The sequence below is a fragment of the Colletes gigas genome, unplaced genomic scaffold, assembly GCF_013123115.1.
Source record: "Colletes gigas isolate AHSC1104 unplaced genomic scaffold, ASM1312311v1 Colletes_gigas_Sc00043, whole genome shotgun sequence".
Taxonomy (NCBI): domain Eukaryota; kingdom Metazoa; phylum Arthropoda; class Insecta; order Hymenoptera; family Colletidae; genus Colletes; species Colletes gigas.
Window position 1 is genome coordinate 1,421,477 of NW_025106672.1, and position 24,904 is coordinate 1,446,380.

The 24,904-nt window shown below is 33.4% G+C and overlaps 1 protein-coding gene across 2 annotated transcripts in view; it reads right to left on the reverse strand.

Moving 5' to 3' along the window:
- LOC122403072 (extensin-like) overlaps positions 1-24,904 on the reverse strand; it is a 31,667-nt gene that overhangs the window by 1,870 nt on the left and 4,893 nt on the right. Inside the window, exons 2-6 of one of the 2 annotated variants that reach the window (XM_043406368.1) lie at positions 9,691-9,855; positions 7,608-7,708; positions 4,859-4,938; positions 2,933-3,214; positions 2,340-2,456 (exon numbers count right to left, since the gene is read on the reverse strand). In XM_043406368.1, the coding sequence (XP_043262303.1) occupies positions 2,340-2,456; positions 2,933-3,214; positions 4,859-4,938; positions 7,608-7,708; positions 9,691-9,815 (705 nt within the window). In that variant the 5' untranslated portion in view covers positions 9,816-9,855. Of the gene's footprint in view, positions 1-2,339; positions 2,457-2,932; positions 3,215-4,858; positions 4,939-7,607; positions 7,709-8,782; positions 8,932-9,690; positions 9,856-24,904 lie in introns of those variants that run through there. The other variant, XM_043406369.1, reaches the window with a different exon arrangement.

Here is a 24,904-nt window from a genome sequence, read left to right on the forward strand (position 1 = left end):
GGTGGTACATCTCATTGAAGGTTTAACTGCGAAAGGTGGGATATCTCATGAGGTGGAATATCTCATTGAAGATTTAACTGCAAAAAGTGGGATATGTCATGAGATGGAATATCTCATTGAAGGTTTAATTGCGAAAGGTGGAATATCTCATGGAAGGTTTAACTGCGAAACGTGGTACATCTCATTGAAGGTTTAACTGCGAAATGTGGGATATCTCATGGAAGGTTTAACTGCGAAATGTGTGATATCTCATGAGGTGGAATATCTCATTGAAGGTTTAATTGCGAAAGGTGGAATATCTCATGGAAGGTTAAACTGCGAAAGGTGGTACATCTCATTGAAGGTTTAACTGCAAAATGTGGGATATCTCATGGAAGGTTTAACTGCGAAAGGTGGGATATCTCATGAGGTGGAATATCTCATTGAAGATTTAACTGCAAAAGGTGGGATATCTCATGAGGTGGAATATCTCATTGAAGGTTTAACTGCAAAAGGTGGAATATCTCATGGAAGGTTTAACTGCGAAATGTGGGATATCTCATGAGGTGGAATATCTCATGAGGTAGAATATCTCATGGAAGGTTTAACTGCGAAAGATGGAATAAGTTGTGAGGTGGAATATCTCATTGAAGGTTTAACTGCAAAAAGTGGGATATGTCATGAGATGGAATATCTCATTGAAGGTTTAATTGCGAAAGGTGGAATATCTCATGGAAGATTTAACTGCAAAAGGTGGAGTATCTCATGGAAGGTTTAACTGCGAAATGTGGGATATCTCATGAGGTGGAATATCTCATGAGGTAGAATATCTCATGGAAGGTTTAACTGCGAAAGATGGAATAAGTTGTGAGGTGGAATATCTCATTGAAGGTTTAACTGCAAAAGGTGGGATATGTCATGAGATGGAATATCTCATTGAAGGTTTAATTGCGAAAGGTGGAATATCTCATGGAAGGTTTAACTGCGAAAGGTGGTACATCTCATTGAAGGTTTAACTGCGAAAGGTGGGATATCTCATGAGGTGGAATATCTCATTGAAGATTTAACTGCGAAATTTGGGATATCTCATGAGGTGGAATATCTCATTGAAGGTTTAATTGCAAAAGGTGGAATATCTCATGGAAGGTTTAACTGCGAAAGGTGGGACATCTCATTGAAGGTTTAACTGCGAAATGTGGGATATCTCATGGAAGGTTTAACTGCGAAAGGCGGGATATCTCATGAGGTGGAATATCTCATTGAAGGTTTAACTGCAAAAGGTGGGATATGTCATGAGATGGAATATCTCATTGATGGTTTAATTGCGAAAGGTGGAATATCTTATGGAAGGTTTAACTGCGAAAGGTGGTACATCTCATTGAAGGTTTAACTGCGAAAGATGGAATAAGTTGTGAGGTGGAATATCTCATTGAAGGTTTAACTGCAAAAGGTGGGATATGTCATGAGATGGAATATCTCATTGAAGGTTTAATTGCGAAAGGTGGAATATCTCATGGAAGGTTTAACTGCGAAACGTGGGACATCTCATTGAAGGTTTAACTGCGAAAGATGGAATAAGTTGTGAGGTGGAATATCTCATTGAAGGTTTAACTGCAAAAGGTGGGATATGTCATGAGATGGAATATCTCATTGAAGGTTTAATTGCGAAAGGTGGAATATCTCATGGAAGGTTTAACTGCGAAACGTGGGACATCTCATTGAAGGTTTAACTGCGAAAGGTGGGATATGTCATGAGATGGAATATCTCATTGAAGGTTTAATTGCAAAAGGTGGAATATCTCATGGAAGGTTTAACTGCGAAAGGTGGGACATCTCATTGAAGGTTTAACTGCGAAATGTGGGATATCTCATGGAAGGTTTAACTGCGAAATGTGGGATATCTCATGAGGTGGAATATCTCATTGAAGGTTTAATTGCGAAAGGTGGAATATCTCATGGAAGGTTTAACTGCGAAACGTGGGACATCTCATTGAAGGTTTAACTGCGAAATGTGGGATATCTCATGGAAGGTTTAACTGCGAAAGGTGGGATATCTCATGAGGTGGAATATCTCATTCAAAGTTTAACTGCGAAAGGTGGGATATCTCATTGAAGGTTGAACTGCGAAAGGTGAAATATCTCATCAAAGCTATCAAAAAAGTGTTTTTACAAAACTTGTTCTATTTAAAGGGCCACATTATGTGATCACCTACACAAAAATTATTTATACCACATAATGTGCCCTTTTAAGTAAAATAACTTTTATCAGAGCAGTTTTTGATAATTTGGTACCTCATGAGATACGTTGGAAGTGAATAGAAATCTGAAAAAATTAAATTATCAATAAACGTTCCACGAACCTGTGAAATTGGAGGCTCCGGGCGAAGTGTGATGGTGGAGGGTGGTGGTTCGAATGGAGCAGGGGCTGTTTGAAGTTGCGGTTGTCGCTGTGACGAGTAACTATCCTGAGGGTGTTGCTGTAATTAATAACACGATTAAATTAGCGTATAGGAATCCAAGGGAAGTGGATTTTAAGAATTAACACGCCTGTTGACTACACGCTCGTTCCAGAACAGAGGAATATATGTATGTATACGGAGGAAATGAAGATTAATATTTCCTTATCGTGCATCTCTCCTGCGAAGCGATCCACCTGTCGATAGAACTGTCCAAGATATCAGATCGTTCTAAAGATTTTGTTCATGGGACGATCTGATATATGCACAAGTGTCGACTTCCAGTCCGGTGCAATTCAATGACAGAGCTTCCACACCGTGCTATACGATTGGTTGTAAGTTTTGTTAATTCTAGACCTTTGTTTGCTTTTATCAAAACATTTCCTGTGTCATCACATCCGAATTAATTGTTTTATAACTGTTGTTAGGTGGTACGAGATACATTGCAAATAGTTTAAGGCGGAAGGAAGTCGACACCTATGCCCCGGATCACTTACCTGCGGATGGTGATTCTGTTGTCCCGACCAGGAAACCGGTTGAATCGGTTGTGGCGATATCGGAGAAGTAGCAGGGGGCGTTACCGGCGCCCAGCCCTTCGGCACAGGTTGGTGTTGGAAGTGAGAAGAAGGCTGTCGCAGAGTTCCAGCAGGGCTAATCGACGACGGAGACGATGGAACAGCGCCCTGAGTCGACGAACGAGCGATCGTCGACGCCGGCTGAGGCGACGAACCTGACGAGGGACTGCTCTGGTACGAGGCGCGATCACCTATTCCACGGGTCTTTTCAAACGAAAAACAGAGGCTTTTTGTACGCATCGACGAATATTGTTTGCCCGTTTCTGGTTTCTTCGGAGACCTTAGTCTCGGTACACAGTTAAGGGCAAAAGAAAGCGGACAGATGATGAAAATGAATATCAATGAAATTTAATTACTATAGCATCATAATTACAGGTTTATCTTTATAGTATATGGATTATTTAAATAACATTTAAAATAAATATTAACAATCGGTGTAAACCAAAATTAAGTTTAAACAAAAACTCAACCAATTCGTCAGAAGTAAGTCATTATACGAGGGTTGTGTTTACACACAGTATTTATTCAGGCTTCGCACAAGTAAGATTAAGCGTTGAACAATATAAAAATGAAAAAAACAGCAGAAATTTTATGTCAAATCCGTAATTTAATTCTTTCGGACTGAGACCTAACTTAGAATAAATTTCAATGAGATACGTTACCGTGTTATGACCCACAAGTATAAAGTATCAAAGAGTGCGGTGCAATAAATATGGAATAAATATTTAGTACATTATACTGTAGAGAATTTAAGACGCTCTGAACGAAAACGTTGTACTACCACACACGAAGACCGTCGAATTGTTCGAGAATTTCAACGAGAGTCCACGATCTCCTCACGGCAGATTTAAAAGCAGTAGGATCAGATGTGTCAACAAAAACAATAAAACGAAGGTTCCACCAAGTGGGACTAAAATCTTGTGAGGTATGGCGTAAATCTCGTATTAATAAAAAGGTGGCGCGCATGCGTCCGCACGATAGCGCGCATGCGTCAGAGTAGCGATCGACCATAGGGGAATCCCCAAGCTCGCCATGCGGTCTCTGTGAATTCTCGTACTGTGTAATTATTTACACAAATTTATATTATCGTCATTAAACATTAACAGTAATTACAATCTATATTAATTAAATTTCATTGATATCCTTTTTAATCATCTGTCAACTTACTTTTGTCCCTGACTGTGTGTATATTCGCCTCGACAGCCACGACGGTGTAGTCAACCGCGTACTCAAAAGTGTGATTCTTCGTTTCTAATACGGATATAAATAATTGTTTCCCTCCTCGCCATTGTACATTGAGTAGGGGCGTGCGGGTACACACGATTTCGGGTTTGGGTTGGAGATTCAAAACTTTCTAACACTCGTTGCAAGCGTTGAGTTTTAACTATCTAAAATCTAGCCGTGGCAATCATTTATTTCACTACGAATAACGCAAACTTTTTCTAAATTGCAGAATACGAACATTTTCTGGGCTGATTACAATGTAACAACAAGCACATAACGAACATTGAGGAGGGCCCAGAAAGAAACATAAAAGTACATCGTCAACGCCTAATACACAACGAGCAAACAACGACAACTGCAAGATAATAAGGAAATCACAAACTTTTGATGGAAACAGGATTCTTCTATCGTTTCCGATACGTGAATACTGAACATTAATAATTCATTCTATAAAAAAAAAACAACACGTGCCTAACGGTAATCGTTAGATAGAATCTGATAAAAGTTGTTAGGGTAAGGGCAGTTGATGCAAGAATAATAATATTAATACACCATTTTAAATATCAGGTCTTTTCTCTCTATTCGTGGCTTCGTGATAAAATTTGTTTAAACCGAAATATTTACCTTCGCTTGCACGGGTCCTTGTTCCACAAAGTCAAAGTCCTGATCCTCCGGAGGAGGTGGCCAAGCCACTCGTTTCAGACCTACGAACGATTAAAAAAGTCAGTATAATTGAAATGACTATGCTCGAATGGAACGTGAAAGGATTAATGATATTAGTTGTAAAGCATCAATGTTATTTGAAATATTTTGCATTATATTTCCTATCGTTGGAAAATTCAACGAAATATTGAGGATAAATATTGTTCGCGTGTTGAAAACTATCTGTAGCGGAAACAGCCTTTATATTTTGCGCGATACGCTCGCTATAGCGTGTGTATATTTTTGTTCCCGAAGGTGACAACAATTTATGAGCAACATACGTATACAAGTTGATGACTCGATCGAAACCGGATGCGTCATGCTAAATTTTTAGACCCTGACTACTGAAATGTTTATTTATTTTTCTAGTATGTTTCGCATTCTTTTGAACATTTACAATTCAAGTAATTGTTTTACTTTTATTACCACGAACCTATGTGTAATGATAAATGGATAAATAGAAAATGCAAGCTAAAAGTGCAATCTATCTGTATGTTTCACACTTGTGTGGACTTGGCTGTGAATGTTGGATCGTGTTTCGTTTCCCATGTTTGATTGAAAGAAACGTGGAAAAGAGTGGTTATTGCGCCAATAAAACGAATTATTATTCACCGCAGCGGTAGCAGCCAAGTTTATATTTACACAATTATTGCTGAAGAATTGACACGATTTTGGTACGACCTTGCTGTATTCTTAGATTATTTTGGAAGCACGAATATTGGGTGGTATCAACCCGTGACCAAGGAAATAAAAGTACAATTTAAGACTAGAAACAAATCTCCTACAAATGCAATAGTACGTAAAAGAATAACATAACTTCAAAGTCCAAAGTATCTTTACGTAAAGCTTCTCAAAACAATATTATCGTTCGATTTTGACCAAACGATTGTTGTCGTTGGACAGATTGTTAATAGAAATGTTAAGCAATTGCTTTCCAACGTTTAATTTCTTTGTTATTATGGATTTTGTGTCATGCATGCATCGTTGGGTGTACGTACAATTGGAAATGTTGTCCCCGGTGGAACTGTTGTTTAGCACGATTCCCTAAAACAAGTCACTTTGACGCGAAGAAGAAGGAAACGACTTTGCCAAAACGAATACTGGCCAACAACTAACGCTAGAAGTACCTTTCATTATCGAAGAAACGACCTAGCCACCGATTTTAGAGCTTTCCTGGTCACAGGCCAAAAAGTGGGGGTTGATACCGATAGGTAGGGGCAAGTTAAAAATTTCGACAGGGGCACTTTCCAAACAAACAGCCATTTCTATTGCTATTATTTTTATCAAGGTTCAATCGCAGACCACTGAGACTTTTAACAAAGTATCGGTAGAAAAGCGGAGCTTAAAATTTCAATAACTCTCCACCCCCTAATAACATGGAGTTAAAATAATCCATATTACTACAACAACAAGTATTATAATTGAACATGATTAACCGAACCTACAAACACGATTGATATCCATTGTATGAATAAGAGAGTAAAAAATGCAACGCGAATAGCAATCCGTAACTCTAAAAGGAAACACGATTAGTATATTTGCATATCTGTGATGTGTTATAACGACAAACTAGAGTTAAAATTTCGGAAAATGATTCTTGCACTCCAATTGTTACGAAGCAAGCGCAGAACAGCATACACTGTGGGACCAAAAGACAGCACATTTTCTATCTGTTCATATTTGGTACTGCGTACATATACGTATACGGTCCAACTGTAATTATTAAACGACATTGAGTTCCATTTAAGTTTGCTTGATTTCTTTCTATAGTCTACTGAGAAGACGTACGCATTATTAAACGTGCAAGGTTCATCGAAGAGAAATTGGAACGATTTTACCAAAGCGTGCTGTATTTTGGTCCCGCTGTATGTTTTAAGTAACGTTGTTAGTGTTCACCTCTCTGTTGATAGATAAAACCAGCTTTTCTGATAGTGGTGTTAGTCTCCCTCGCTCATAATTAGCAGCTTGCAACATTTGCTTCTTGTTAGTCTTCTTCGTTAGATTAATGTGCGACTTTGTGCTTCGGTTGCTGAAATCTTTGGATTAGGTTCTTTTGTTTTTCTCTACGTTATCTTGGACTCCGTACGCAAAGTAGTTTCTTGCAAACTATGCCAGCCACTGGCAGCCAGCGTATACATTTTCATTATTAGAAATGTGCACAGTTTGAAATTTTATATTCTACGCAAACTTTTGTTTCTTTGACTCTTTGGGGCACGCTGGGATCAAAAGTGTCCCACCTTATTGGTGCACCGTGATGCATGGTGGGACATTTTTATATTAGCTGCATGCGCGCGCATACGTTTATATCTCGTCTTGTTTACGTAAAGCAGTTGGTAATATCTTCGACAAATGTTACAAATGTATTCGCTCGTGTTGGTAACATCGATGAACGTGCCAATACAGGTTCGCCAATTGTTGCAAGCGGAAGGTTTATCGCGACAATCTTTTTCCCCCTGGTTTAATTTAAAAATAAAATTTCTGTGCAACATGGGTCTATTATCTGAAATCCTGTGCCGCAAAGAGTTAAAAACCTATCGAATAATGTAAATGTTGTAAAAAAGAAATGGTTTCTCCGACGATATAGCTTTAGTAAGGCCTTTTATGATATAACTTGTTACTATGATTCGCAAGAAACGAGAAATTAACCGACTGTAAATTTAAGTTCGCTTACTCGGCTGACCGCTTCGTTGCCTAGCCTCTTCCTCCTCGAGCATCCGTAGAACCGCACTGTTTTGTAAATTCGTCGGCTTGGCTAACTGATTGAAGTCGATTCTGAAAGAAAACACTCTTTGTTACTCGCGATTAACAATGATTAGTCGAAACTTTCTAACTTATTTTACTTTCGTCTATACACTTTCGAAAAAAACCCCTAAAAAAATTACTATGTTTATGGTAGAAAACATTACCAACGTAAAATAACACTTTACCGACCGGTAGCCTTTTAAGGGTGGATATTGGAATCCCCGAAATTCATGCAAAATGGTAAAACGAGAAGCGATATTTGACAATTGTTTTAGAACATAAAAGTTTGATGAAACTTTTCGTCGCTTTTCACGTACATTCTTCAACATTTCAAACTATAAATATTATTTTTTCCGTTACGTTTCTATCGACTTTGGACGAAATAATAAATGTTTGTTATTCCTGGCATGCAGCATTTTTCCCCTTTGATCTAGAAATAAAAAAAAAGCTAGTAGAAGCTAAAATCCTTCTTAAAAAATGCAAAATTGTCGAAAATACGAACAAAAATAATTCTTGCAATTTACAATTTAATTACGCGATAAACATAGTTTAAATAATTATTATTTCAAAGGATGTTAGTTCACGCGACGCGTAGTACTATTACGAACAAAATATCGTTTTTATTCTAGATCGAAAGAAATTTGAAACATTTATTATTTCATAAAAAGTTTCATAATACCCTTATGCTGTAAAAAAAATTGCCAAATATCTAATTTTACTCGTTAATCGGTTTTCATCCAACAGTTACCGACAATACCGACTGGTATAAATCGGTTCTCATGAAAATAAAAAATGTTACTAGATTTAATTACCCTATAGTAATAGAACGCGAACAATACAGTAAGCACTTTCACAAAGTTTCATTTAACATTCTTATTGGCCTATATCAGAATGTTCAACAGTTAGCGGTCGGTAAAGCGTTAAATAAACGAAATTTTCTGAGAAATATAAAATTTCGCGAAACGTGAGGTTCACTGGTCACCGGTCGCACTGGTCACCCGGTCGCTGGTGTCAGCGGCCGCGTTAAAGTTCGTAAATCGAGGGAAATACGATCCCCCGTGTGTTTGTGATAGCGCAAGATGGTTATTGGTTTCGTGTGATCACCTGTTTTGGGTAAGCATGTTGATCGGATACGCGACAGAAGGGAAATCCCGCGAGAAAACCGGCGAAGTACAGACCCCGAGGCCACCAAACGCGAAACTAAGTCAAGTACGATGGCGTTCGCGGGGTTTGCGCAACTGCTAGGCTCTGGACCCCGGGGTTTATTTCTAACTCGCGTGATTCGGCCATCTGAAAATAACAGAGGCTCGGCAATGACGGCAGGAACCGCTGATTCATCGACCAACAACCGGTCAGAATCGCCTCTCAGACAACGATCGACACGAGTCCGTCGAAAGACACGTGGACCCAGGTGTAGACAGTTGAGGTGGTTGCCAAACGTCTTATCCAAACACAGGATCCATGCATTCTAATACCATTTACGATATTAGAAAAGATACCAGGCAAGATGATAGCACACGGGTGCTATCTTTATTTTCTTGCGTTAGGATTATGTTAGCGTGGAAATTTTTAGTGATATGTAAAACGTAACTTCCACAAATAGGTAGACATAACCTAGATTGAGGTTATTTCAATTAGGGTCTCTTGGAGAAAGCAGAGTGTGCAGAATTATAGCACACTTCAAAGATAAATAATATATGTTTCATATGACAAAGGTATACATACTTTATATAATAATATATATACTATACTACACTTTACAGGGGTGACAATTTTTTTGTTAGTTTTTTTTACGCACCCCCCTAGATTGTGACACTCGAAAAAAAAAAAGGACCACCCTAGTGGGGGCGCTGTCGAAGCTCGAAGTGTGCGTTGATACTGTTTAAAGTAGTAGGAAAAAGCGTATAAGGCTATAAATAAAAGAAATGTTACGGATCCATATATTCCAATACCATTTGCGATATTAGAGTCTGAAAGATGCATAAAATTTTTACTTTTTTTAGCCAGCTTACCCGACAGCACCGTTAGCCAAAACTTGAGTTTTCCTGTCCAAAGTTTCCTGTATCGCTTGCGGCGAGTACAAATTTATTGGAGAGTTGAACTGTTTGTTCACGAACATCCCCCTTTGCGCCGACATATTCGCCTTTTCCTTTATCAGGTTATTTGGTTATCGGTCACTGAAAAGTAATAATCAACGATGTAGAACTGTGGTTCTCAACCTTTGTTGCGTATGTATGTTAAATATAATAGCCAAGTTGGATAGTTTTATTGTTCTATTCGAATTGTAGTTTTATATCTAACCCAGGCCTAACAGACAATCAACGATGTAGAACAGTGGTTCTCAACCTTTGTTGCGTGTGTATGTTAAATATAATAGCCAAGCTGATGGACAGTTTTGTTCTATTCGAATTGTAGTTTTATATCTAACCGAGGCCTAACAGACAATCAACGATGTAGAACAGTGGTTCTCAACCTTTGTTGTGTATGTATGTCAAATATAATAGCCAAGTTGAAGAGTTTTGTTGTTCTATTCGAATTGTAGTTTTATATCTAACCCAGGCCTAACAGACAATCAACGATGTAGAACAGTGGTTCACAACCTTTTTTGTGTATGTATGTCAAATATAATAGCCAAGTTGAAGAGTTTTGTTGTTCTATTCGAATTGTAGTTTTATATCTAACCCAGGCCTAACAGACAATCAACGATGTAGAACAGTGGTTCTCAACCTTTGTTGCGTATGTATGTTAAATATAATAGCCAAGTTGATGGACAGTTTTGTTCTATTTGAATTGTAATTTTATACCTAACGCAGACCTAACAGAAAATAAGCAGTGGTTCTCAACCTTTGTTGCGTATGTATGTTAAATATAATAGCCAAGTTGATAAACAGTTTTATTCTATTCGAATTGTAGTTGTATATCTAACCGAGGCCCAACAGGCAATCAACGATATAGAACAGTGGTTCTCAACCTTTGTTGCGTATGTATGTTAAATATAATAGCCAAGTTGATGGACAGTTTTGTTCTATTCGAATTGTAGTTTTTACCTAACGCAGACCTAACAGAAAATCAACAGTGGTTCTCAACCTTTGTTGCGTATGTATGTTAAATATAATAGCCAAGTTGAACAGTTTTATTGTTCTATTCGAATTGTAGTTTTACATTTAACCAAGGCCTAACAGACAATCAACGATGTAGAACAGTGGTTCTCAACCTTTGTTGTGTATGTATGTTAAATATAATAGCCAAGTTGAACAGTTTTATTGTTCTATTCGAATTGTAGTTTTACATTTAACCAAGGCCTAACAGACAATCAACGATGTAGAACAGTGGTTCTCAACCTTTGTTGCGTATGTATGTTAAATATAATAGCCAAGTTGATGGACAGTTTTGTTCTATTCGAATTGTAGTTTTTACCTAACGCAGACCTAACAGAAAATCAACAGTGGTTCTCAACCTTTGTTGCGTATGTATGTTAAATATAATAGCCAAGTTGAACAGTTTTATTGTTCTATTCGAATTGTAGTTTTACATTTAACCAAGACCTAACAGACAATCAACGATGTAGAACAGTGGTTCTCAACCTTTGTTGTGTATGTATGTTAAATATAATAGCCAAGTTGAACAGTTTTATTGTTCTATTCGAATTGTAGTTTTACATTTAACCAAGGCCTAACAGACAATCAACGATGTAGAACAGTGGTTCTCAACCTTTGTTGCGTATGTATGTTAAATATAATAGCCAAGTTGATGGACAGTTTTGTTCTATTCGAATTGTAGTTTTTACCTAACGCAGACCTAACAGAAAATCAACAGTGGTTCTCAACCTTTGTTGCGTATGTATGTTAAATATAATAGCCAAGTTGAACAGTTTTATTGTTCTATTCGAATTGTAGTTTTACATTTAACCAAGACCTAACAGACAATCAACGATGTAGAACAGTGGTTCTCAACCTTTGTTGTGTATGTATGTTAAATATAATAGCCAAGTTGAATAGTTTCGTTGTTCTATTCGAATTGTAGTTTTATATCTAACCCAGGCCTAACAGACAATCAAGAATGTAGAACAGTGGTTCTCAACCTTTGTTGCGTATGTATGTTAAATATAATAGCCAAGTTGATGGACGGTTTTGTTCTATTTGAATTGTAATTTTATACCTAACGCAGACCTAACAGAAAATAAGCAGTGGTTCTCAACCTTTGTTGCGTATGTATGTTAAATATAATAGCCAAGTTGAACAGTTTTATTGTTCTATTCGAATTGTAGTTTTACATTTAACCAAGGCCTAACAGACAATCAACGATGTAGAACAGTGGTTCTCAACCTTTGTTGTGTATGTATGTTAAATATAATAGCCAAGTTGATGAACAGTTTTGTTCTATTCGAATTGTAGACCTAACCCAGATCTAACAGACAATCAACGATATAGAACAGTGTTTCTCAACCTTTGTTGCGTATATATGTTAAATATAATAGCCAAGTTGTACAGTTTTGTTGTTCTATTGAAATTGTAGACCTAGCCCAGCTCTAACAGTCAATCAACGATGTAGGACAGTGGTTCTCAACCTTAGTAGTGTATATGTATTAAATATAATAGACAAGTTGAACAGTTTTGGTGTTCTATCTAACCCAAGCCTAACAGACAATCAACGATATTGAACAGTGTTTCTCAACTTTTTCTCAGTTACATTCACCATGATATCACAGAGAAATATAGCACAATTCAAATTAAGTATAATTTAAAAATTCAAATAGGCAAGTTTACTTTCTATGTACATTTTTTAAGTAGTCATGTGCCTCATAATTGACTTAATTCCGGAAATGTTAGAATAACGATAATTAAATGATAACATTCGAATTTCCAAATAATAGCATTTCAATGATGAAATCCGATTAATAATAATGAAATACCGACAGTCGTATAACGGTATACGAACAGTGATAAATCAAATAGTAATATTTGTATAATCAAATTGAAAATTAATTCCTAGTGCTCGAACGTTGTCTTGTAAGATAAAATGGCCGCGAAAGGAAGGTACAGGGGTCGTTCAATAAGTGCTTAGAAAATCCAAAACTTGGGTCCCGTAGCATCGAAAATAACGTGTTTCACTGTTCAACTTGAAAATTTTGATATCTAAATAAAATTGTTGTTTAGAATCGTCTCAGCTACCCCACATTTCCGGTTCTTACACTATTTACGGGACACCCTGTATATCAGTGTTTCCCAATACTAATTTGATTAGTTAATTAATTTAACAAAGCTTCCTAAAATCAGTACAGTAATGAAAAGGTACGAGGGTCGTTCGATAAATCCTTAGAAAAAGACTGAAAAGCAAGTTATTTTAGTTATTTTACTTTCTTATATTAGTTTCTAATAACCCATACAGCAAAATTATATAAACAACGAAGAAGATATGTTTTATAAAACTGTTTCGATAGCAATACACAGGCACGGGAATTCCCCGCGATCCACTGGCGAGCTTTGCTTGGGGATTCCCCTACTGTCGACCAGTACTCCAACGTAAAGCGCCATCGTGCGGCTTTAATACGATGCGACGGAATGATCTACTATTTTACAGTCACGAAGTAGACGAAACAAAGATTTAATGGGTATTATACATTCTAAAAGGTACAAAAAAGGCTATAAGTATTTTCACAAATTTTTGAATAATGTATAATACTGTTTAACACGTTCACTGGCAGACCAAAACCGTATAATATTCTGAAAAAGTAAAATTTTCATTTCAGACCATTGTAAGCTACATAACCTAATATTTGTTTCAGCACTTATTTTTGTAACCTTGTTAAAATTCATAAGTTCTATCCAAATTTATTCTTTTCAGCGTCTTACATTGAGAATAAATTTTTTCTAGACATTTATCTTTCAAAATTTAACAGTACATTCTTAAATATAAATACTTTCAAAAAATGAAATAAAAAAAAAAGAAATTGATTTTTTTTAGGTCTCGCATGGGACTCCCCCCTTAAGCGTGACACATTTATTTTTTAGATGACTTAAAAAAGTTGGAAAAACACTTGGAGAAGTGTATAGAGCTAAAAGGAGGTTATGTTGAAAAATAACAAAAACTAAAATAATTTGCTTTTCTGTCTTTTTCCAAGGACTTTAGGAGATTTTAGGAGACTTCGTTAAATTAATTAACTAATCAAATTAGTATTTGGAAACACTGATATACAGGGTGTCCCATAAATAGTGTAAGAACCGTAAATGTGGAATGAGACGATTCCGAACAGCAATTTCCCCTGCAAAAATGTCGAACGTTAAATATCAAAATTTTCAAGTTAAAATGAAATTTGATTAAATTGGTTCGAACAAACAAACAAATAAGGCATTAGTATAATTACTGTTTGGCAACTAGACGCGATCGCTCGACTAATCGAACATTAATTCAACGTCTGTGACCGTTGGTTTCGAAATTTTGCCAAAAACTAATTGCACGTGCTCGCCCTTATTGGCTCGCGAATTATTCCGAAGATCGAAGGTGCGAAAATACATAGTCTCGGAAAAGTAGCATAGTTAATTCCAAACCAATTAATCAAGTCTAAATTCGGGATCTCTTCGACGATACGAGGATTGATTAAAATTTTATAGTGAGATCGAAATTGGTCTGGTAACTTTGTATTGGTAAGAATGTGTCGCGCGAGGCCAGAGCCCCCTGGCGGTGATTTTTGTTCTGTACGTTCGTTATTATCGTTGACGCTATGAGGCCACGCGCAGTGCGCGAGATTAAGTGTATCATTAGAGTTCAAACTATATTTACAAATACAAGATAAAGGATTATTATTTACGCGATAATATTATTATTTTCTGTCAAAATTTAATTTAACTTTTAAATTTTAATCTCGAGAAACGTTAAGGTGTGAGAAGGTTTCGTTAGGTCTGAAGAAGAAAACGTGTTGGGAACGGTGATAAATTCGATCGAGAATGGTGGTTCCCCGAATTTTACAGTTTTCACAGCCTCTATACGGCCGAGCATGTTTCTTGGCACGGGTTTCAAAATAACGAGGCGAAACTCGTGACCGAGTGATCGCCTACGGTTTGGATACCTATCGAATATCCAAACATTCTCAAAACACCGGAACGATCGTAATTCGTAACCCACTTTTCGAAACTGTTCACTTTCCATCGCCAAACCACGAGTCATCGAGAGAAATATGCAAAACTCGTACATTGGTTCACACGAGGCTATACTATTAATTTATTTTGGAATATTTATCTGGATCGCGATCCACGAGTTTTATTTTCGTAACTGAAGGACTATATTGTTCCAACTATACATTTCGTTGTTTATCTTGCTCAAATTTTTCTTTTTTTTTTTAGATCCATCTTAGAACAGCATTGATCAATCTTTTGATGCGACAGAAATATAAGAAAAAGTGCTTTATATATTTATACCAACTAAATTAATTCAGCAATTGTTATACAAAAAGGTCATAATAATTTCAAAATTCTTTTTACTCTTTTTACACATTTGGTAAAAATCGTGTTACAACTAGATGAACTTCGAGTTTACTGATTCACAGTTTCAGACAAGCGTATGCAAATCTTTATGTTGACGTTATATTTTGGAATTTGTAATGTATTTGTCCTAGAGAAGAGATACAGAAGGTCTAAAACTATTCATATCGGTTAAAATAGAGATTAGAGTGGTGTTCAGGGGTAAAATCACTGTAAAAACCTGAAATAAAGCTAAAATAATAAAAGTTTTTTTGCAATTTTATTTTGGATAGATACTAAAGAGGATAGTAATGTTTAAGAATGTTATTAACCATGTCGATCAGTGTTAAAAAAAAAATATTAATTCAAGAATAGTGGAAAATTGGCGACACTGGAGCCATCCTCACGAGTCGCAAATGCTCACCAATCACACAAAAATTAATGTTTCGAAAATCCCCCGCGTATTTCTCTAGCTATACTCGTGTAGATTAAGAGAAAATTTTTTGTTTTTTTCCAGACTCAAATTTGAGTCAGTTACACAGCGCCTCAAATTCAACACGTCTCGCGAGAATGGCTCCAGCGTCGTTATTTTGAACTATTTTTTAATAAATATTTTTTTTAACACTTAACGACATGGTTAATAACATTCTTGAATATTATTATCCTCTTTTCCATCCATACAAAAAAAAAAAACAAGAAAACGCTATATTTAAGGTTTTTACCATGGTTCTACCCCTTAAATATTCTATGCTCTACGCAGCTACATCTTGTACTATATCTTATAAATAGACTGCGGATGTTTATGCATTTATGGGAAATTTTAATCCTCAAAAAACTACAAAATGCATTTAATATGCAACAATATACGAAATACTTAAAGTAAGATACGAATTATTATATTTAGGGGTTGAGACAGCCTTCTGCGAAGCTTCGATTTCATTAATTCTATTAATAAAAATGTGAATTTGCATAAAGTTCCGCAGTCTACCTATAAATATCTTACATTATACATATTATTGCAGTTTCTTTGAATTTTCTTAATAACGATGCTCAAAGTTAGAAATTAACCAAAAAAATATGATTCGATTAATGTGCAAGAAGATATACAGCAACATACATTATGTACTATTTTCACATTTGAAAAATATGCTTTTATCAATTTGTTTGAATAGCTCATTTTACATTTCAAAAGTAATTTATTTTATTACAAAGTCTTGATTAGAATATTTTAGGTTATATAATTCAATTTTTAGTAGTACATTTTTCTTATAAAAATATACTTTCTAAATATCAATTTTAAATAATAAAATGAAATGAGAAAAAGTAAAGAAAAGCTAGTCCATCATGTGTACAATAAATTTAATATTCCTTTGAAAATGAATGTAATTGTAAGTAAAATAGAACTTGAAATAAGTAAAATAGAATGTAATTAATTGTAAAATGGAATAGAATTTATAAAATAAGGAAGTCTTTGGGGTTGTTTCGAGGGCCTCCAGCGTCGTATTTTGCACTATTTTTTTTTTAACACTTAACGACATGGTTAATAACATTCTTGAATATTATTATCCTCTTTTCCATCCATACAAAAAAAAAAAACAAGAAAACGCTATATATAAGGTTCTTAACATGGTTCTACCCCTAAAATATTCTTTGCTCCACGCAGTTACATCTTGTACTATATCTTATAAATAGACTGCGGATGTTTATGCATTTATGGAAAATTTTAATCCTCAAAAAACTACAGAGTGCATTTAATATGCAACAATATAAGAAATACTTAAAGTAAGATACGAATTATTATATTTAGGGGTTGAGACAGCCCTCTGCGAAGCTTCGGTTTCATTAATTCTATTAATAAAAATGTGAATTTGCATAAAGATCCGCAGTCTACCTATAAATATCTTACATTATACATATTATTGCAGTTTCTTTGAATTTTCTTAATAACGATGCTCAAAGTTAGAAATTAACCAAAAAAATATGATTCGATTAATGTGCAAGAAGATATACAGCAACATACATTATGTACTATTTTCACATTTGAAAAATATGCTTTTATCAATTCGTTTGAACAGCTCATTTTACATTTCAAAAGTAATTTATTTTATTACAAAGTCTTGATTAGAATATTTTAGGTTATATAATTCAATTTTTAGTAGTACATTTTTCTTATAAAAATATACTTTCTAAATATCAATTTTAAATAATAAAATGAAATGAGAAAAAGTAAAGAAAAGCTAGTCCATTATATGCACAATAAATTTAATATTCCTTCGAAAATGAATGTAATTATAAGTAAAATGGAACTTGAAATAAGTAAAATAGAATGTAATTAATAGTAAAATGGAATAGAATTTATAAAATAAGGAAATCTTTGGGGTTGTTTCGAGGGCCTCCAGCGTCGTTATTTTGTACTATTTTTTTTTTAACACTTAACGACATGGTTAATAACATTCTTGAATATTATTATCCTCTTTTCCATCCAAAAAAAAAAAAACAAGAAAACGCTTTATTTAAGGTTTTTACCATGGTTCTACCCCTTAAATATTCTTTGCTCTACGCAGCTACATCTTGTACTATATCTTATAAATAGACTGCGGATGTTTATGCATTTATGGGAAATTTTAATACTCAAAAAACTACAGAGTGCATTTAATATGCAACAATATAAGAAATACTTAAAGTAAGATACGAATTATTATATTTAGGGGTTGAGACAGCCCTCTGCGAAGCTTCGGTTTCATTAATTCTATTAATAAAAATGTGAATTTGCATAAAGATCCGCAGTCTACTTATAAATATCTTACATTATACATATTATTGCAGTTTCTTTGAATTTTCTTAATAACGATGCTCAAAGTTAGAAATTAACCAAAAAAATATGATTCGATTAATGTGCAAGAAGATATACAGCAACATACATTATATACTATTTTCACATTTGAAAAATATGCTTTTATCAATTTGTATGAATAGCTCATTTTACATTTCAAAAGTAATTTATTTTATTACAAAGTCTTGATTAGAATATTTTAGGTTATATAATTCAATTTTTAGTAGTACATTTTTCTTATAAAAATATACTTTCTAAATATCAATTTTAAATATTAAAATGAAATGAGAAAAAGTAAGGAAAAGCTAGTCCATTATGTGTACAATAAATTTAATATTCCTTCGAAAATGAATGTAATTATAAGTAAAATGGAACTTGAAATAAGTAAAATAGAATGTAATTAATAGTAAAATGGAATAGAATTTATAAAATAAGGAAATCTTTGGGATTGTTTCGAGGGCCTCCAGCGTCGTTATTTTGTACTATTTTTTTTTTAACACTTAACGACATGGTTAATAACATTCTTGAATATTATTATCCTCTTTTCCATCCAAAAAAAAAAAAACAAGAAAACGCTTTATTTAAGGTTTTTACCATGGTTCTACCCCTTAAATATTCTTTGCTCTACGCAGCTACATCTTGTACTATATCTTATAAATAGACTGCGGATGTTTATGCATTTATGGGAAATTTTAATCCTCAAAAAACTACAGAATGCATTTAATATGCAACAATATAAGAAATACTTAAAGTAAGATACGAATTATTATATTTAGGGGTTGAGACAACCTTCTGCGAAGCTTCGGTTTCATTAATTCTATTAATAAAAATGTGAATTTGCATAAAGATCCGCAGTCTACCTATAAATATCTTACATTATACATATTATTGCAGTTTCTTTGAATTTAAAGAATCAAATTTAATAACATTCTTGAATATTATTATCTTACTTTTCTATTCATTCAAAAAAAAAGAATAAAACATTAGAAAATTGGAATGAAAAAGCTCGGTAGGAACGAAATACACGATTTTTCTATAAAATTCTAGAATCTCTGAAAATATCCGACAGAAATAGAAGTACATTATTCGCGAATAGGAGCAGAAGATAAATAATCGATGGTAAGAAGTTTGTTTTCATGGGAAAAGGTTGTAGATGAAAATGGTTAAGGGGTAAGACCACTGTAAAAACCTGAAATAAGGCGTTTCTTTGCGGTTTTTTTTGGATGGATGGAAAAGTAAGATTAACCATGTCGTTGAGTGTTAAAAAAAAAATATTTATTCAAAAATAATGCAAAATAACAACGCTGAAGCCATTCTCGCGAGGCGTGTTCCGAACTTGAGGCGCTCTGCGACACGCAGTGTAACCGATTTTGTATCTGGAAAAAAAAAACAAAAAATTTTCTCTCAATCTACATGAGTATAGCTAGAGAAAAACGCAGGGGATTTTCGAAACATTAATTTTTAAAGAATGGCTCCAGAGTCGTTATTTTGCACTATTTTCGAATAAATATTTCTTTTTTTAACACTCAACGACATAGTTAATTTTACTTTTCCATTCATTCCAAAAACAAATCGCAAAGAAACGCTTTATTTCAGGTTTTTGCAGTGGTGTTACCTCTTAATGGCCGGAAACACGGATGAGAGCAGCGAAGAATCGAAAAAGGAAGAGAAACAGGGACGAATCGCGCGTTTATCTTATGAAAGTTTCGGATTCTCAGTGAGGCAGCCACCGGTAGTCTACCGCAGTTATTTTTGCTATGAAATTCCTCCGAATATATCTACATCGTCCGCAAAATCTCTACATCACACCCTCCCCTTCTCGTGACCCGAGCCACCAATGATACTTCTGGGTCGTATTAGATTACAGCAGAATAACGGATATAGTGGACAGCTGGCCAAAACCTTTCGAAACATTTGGGCGACGATTAGTCTCGGGATACTACGGCTGTTTTTCGACCCACGGAATCCACCATTCGTTTCTTTTCTACATACATATGTATAATCGTCCGTTACAAATTTCTTTGCTTATTTGCAAGGTCAATTTGTTAACCCTTCGAAACAACCCCAAGGGCTTCCTTATTTTATAAATTCTATTCCATTTTACTATTAATTCTATTTTACTTATTTCAAGTTCTATTTTACTTATAATTACATTCATTTTCGAAGGAATATTAAATTTATTTTGCATATAATGGATTAGCTTTTCTTTACTTTTTCTCATTTCATTTTAATATTTAAAATTGATATTTAGAAAGTATATTTTTATAAGAGAAATGTACTACTAAAAATTGAATTATATAACTTAAAATATTCTTATCAAGACTTTGTAATAAAATAAATTACTTTTGAAATGTAAAATGAGCAATTCAAACGAATTGATAAAAGCATATTTTTCAAATGTGAAAATAGTACATAATGTATGTTGCTGTATATCCTTTTGCACATTAATCGAATCATATATTTTTGGTTAATTTCTAACTTTAAGCATCGTTATTAAGAAAATTCAAAGAAACTGCAATGATATGTATAATGTAAGATATTTATAAGTAGACTGCGGATCTTTATGCAAATTCACATTTTTATTAATAGAATTAATGAAACAGAAGCTTCGCAGAAGGCTGTCTCAACCCCTAAATATAATAATTCGTATCTTACTTTAAGTATTTCTTATATTGTTGCATATTAAATGCATTCTGTAGTTTTTTGAGGATTAAAATTTCCCATAAATGCATAAACATCCGTAGTCTATTTATAAGATATAGTACAAGATGTAGCTGCGTAGAGCAAAGAATATTTTAGGGGTAGAACCATGGTAAAAACCTTAAATAAAGCGTTTTCTTGTTTTTTTTTTTTTTGGATGGATGGAAAAGAGGATAATGATATTCAAGAATGTTATTAACCATGTCGTTAAGTGTTAAAAAAAAAATAGTGCAAAATAACGACGCTGGAGGCCCTCGAAACAACCCCAAAGACTTGCTTATTTTATAAATTCTATTCCATTTTACTATTAATTCTATTTTACTTATTTCAAGTTCTATTTTACTTATAATTACATTCATTTTCGAAGGAATATTAAATTTATTGTGCATATAATGGACTAGCTTTTCTTTACTTTTTCTCATTTCATTTTATTATTTAAAATTGATATTTAGAAAGTATATTTTTATAAGAAAAATGTACTACTAAAAATTGAATTATATAACCTAAAATATTCTAATCAAGACTTTGTAATAAAATAAATTACTTTTGAAATGTAAAATGAGCAATTCAAACGAATTGATAAAAGCATATTTTTCAAATGTGAAAATAGTACATAATGTATGTTGCTGTATATCCTTTTGCACATTAATCGAATCATATATTTTTGGTTAATTTCTAACTTTAAGCATCGTTATTAAGAAAATTCAAAGAAACTGCAATGATATGTATAATGTAAGATATTTATAAGTAGACTGCGGATCTTTATGCAAATTCACATTTTTATTAATAGAATTAATGAAACAGAAGCTTCGCAGAAGGCTGTCTCAACCCCTAAATATAATAATTCGTATCTTACTTTAAGTATTTCTTATATTGTTGCATATTAAATGCACTCTGTAGTTTTTTGAGGATTAAAATTTCCCATAAATGCATAAACATCCGCAGTCTATTTATAAGATATAGTACAAGATGTAGCTGCGTAGAGCAAAGAATATTTTAGGGGTAGAACCATGGTAAAAACCTTAAATAAAGCGTTTTCTTGTTTTTTTTTTTTTGGATGGATGGAAAAGAGGATAATGATATTCAAGAATGTTATTAAGCATGTCGTTGAGTGTAAAAAAAATAATATTTATTCAAAAATAGTGCAAAATAACGACGTTGGAGCCACTTTCGCAAGGCGCGTTGAATTTGAGGCGCTGTGTAACTGACTCAAATTTGAATCTGGAAAAAAACAAAAAAATTTTCTCTTAATCTACACGAGTATAGCTAGAGAAATACGCAGGGGATTTTTGGAACATTAATTTTTGTGTGATTGGCGAGCATTTGTGCCACGCGAGCATTGCTCCAGCGTCGTCATTTTGCACTATTTTTGAATAAATATTATTTTTTTTACACTTAACGACATGGTTAATCTTACTTTTCCATCCATCAAAAAAAAAATCGCAAAGAACCGCTTTATTTCAGGTTTTTGCAGTGGTCTTGCCCCTTAACCATTTTCATCTACAACCTTTTCCTATGAAAACAAACTTCTTACCATCGATTATTTATCTTTTGTTCCTATTCGCGAATAATGTACTTCTATTTCTAGTGGATATTTTCAGACTTTCTAGAATTTCATAGAAAAATCGTGTATTTCGTTTCTGACGAGCTTTTTCATTCTATTTTCCTAAAGTTTTATTTTTTTTTTGTTTGAATGGTGTTATTTTGTTTTTGTTATAAAATGTTGTTATTTTATTTTTATTCTAAAAGTTTTGTGACTTTGTTTTTGTTATATAAGTTTTGTGATTTTGTTTTTACTATAAAATTTTGTTATTTTGTTTTCGTTATTAAATGTTGTTATTTTGTTTTTGTTATACAAGTTTTGTCATTTTGTTTTTGTTATAAAAGTTTTATCATTTTGTTTTTGTAATAAAATTTTAACATTTTGTTTTTGTTATAAAATTTTGTTTATAATATAAATAATTGTTCAGGTTTATATTCAGTAAATTGCAAAAAAACTCACAATATCGGATGCTTGTAAAAGATTGATTTCAAATTATTAAAAATTTGTTTTTTTTATTTAAAATCCTGAATTTCAATCGAGTTTCACAGTTTATATTTTTGTTATAACTTCCTAACAAATCATTTATGGAGCTTTTATTATATAACATTTCAGTCTTCACTTGTAGAACACAGTGTGTACAGAAAAATAGGGAACACACTGTATATTTAAGAATGTACTGTTAAATTTTGAGAGAGAAACGTCAAGTATTGTGGATTGTATAATATTTTTTGATTTCAAATTGATTTTGAAGAAACTGCTTTGAAATTGATTTTACTTTATTATAAATATTTTTTTTTTTTATTTAATATCCTAAATCTCAACTAAGTTTCACACTTCATAGTTTTGTTATAACTTCTTAACAAATCATTTGTAGATTTTTGGTATTTTAACATTTAGTAAACATTTTAGTATTTGCTTGTGGAACACAATGCTGAAGTGTGCGCGAAACAAATACGGACCACCCTGTATATAACTAAGGTTTGCCCTTGTTTGTTAAATAAGCTATGATCTATTTTAATGCTTATTCCTACAATGATGCACCGCGCAAAAACGTAAAAACCTTTGGCTTCGTTTTATGTTATGACTGGCTTTTCCAAGCATCGGGAAATATTATAAATATATCGTTCTTGTTATTGTTAGACGATGTCGAAATTTGATTTCCGGTCGCGCAACGGCCAATGCCTTTCTACTAAAAATATTCAATTTTACACAATACAAATTTTTACAGATTATCAATAAACTCTTCAATAATGATAATAATATCAATTTACTCGTTATTGTGTATTTATTAAAAACAACTTCAAAATTTCAATAACACTTATACAGGGTGTTCGACCAACCCTGGGTAAAATTTTAATGGGGGATTCTGGAAGCCAAAATTAGACGAAAATCAAGAATACCAATTTGTTGAAGGAGGCTTCGTTAAAAGTTATTAACAATTAAATTCAAAAATTTCTAAATCGTTTTGGAAAAATTATTTTCGGTCGCGGGGGTCAATTACAATCATTTTTGATTATTGGACATATCCTTGAATTCCTACGCATTTTCGAGAAAAAAATTCTTTACCGAAAATATAATTTCTGGCCAGAAATGTCACTCTAATATATAATATATATTTATAAATAAAGTCTGAACAGATTGAAGGATATTCATGTTTCAAAAGGCAAATAATGCATATTTTAATGTAGAATATCTAGACATCCTAAGAATATTTTAAAAGTTGTTCCTTGATCCCGTAAAGTGAAAAGAACCCCCCTAAAACTGGTCCAATATTCAAACGACCATAACTCCTATAATAGTAAGGATATCTTATCGAAATTTTTTTCTGAATCGGAGCCCATGGATACCTACAAGAAAGTATTAAACAACTTTTCTGTACAGCGTGAAACAAATTTATTAAAAAAGAAAAACGAATCTTCAAGAAAAATCGACAGGGGGTAGTTTTTTGGCGAAAAAAAAAATTTCAAATCATTTTAAAAAAATTATTTTGGTCGGGGGAGTCAATTACAATCATTTTTGGTGAATACACATACCCCCGAAATCCTACGCACTTTCGAGAAAAAAATTCTTTACCGAAAATCTAATTAGGTGCCTAAATTTTTCGACGAAAAAGAAAAATTTCAAATCGTAAAAAATTATTTTCGGTTGCGGGGGTCAATTACAATCATTTTTGGTGAATAGACATACCCCCGAAATCCTACGCACTTTCGAGAAAAAAATTCTTCACCGAAAATCTAATTAGGCGCCTAAATTTTTCGACGAAAAAGAAAAATTTCAAATCGTGAAAAATTATTTTCATTCGCGGGGGTCAATTACAATCATTTTTGATTATTGGACATATCCTTGAATTCCTACGCATTTTCGAGAAAAAAATTCTTTACCGAAAATATAATTTCTGGCCAGAAATGTCACTCTAATATATAATATATATTTATAAATAAAGTCTGAACAGATTGAAGGATTTTCATGTTTCAAAAGGCAAATAATGTATATTTTAATGTAGAATATGTAGACATTCTAAGAATATTTTAAAAGTTGTTCCTTGATCCCGTAAAGTGAAAAGAACCCCCCTAAAACTGGTCCAATATTCAAACGACCATAACTCCTATAATAGTAAGGATATCTTATCGAAATTTTTTTCTGAATCGGAGCCCATGGATACCTACAAGAAAGTATTAAACAACTTTTCTGTA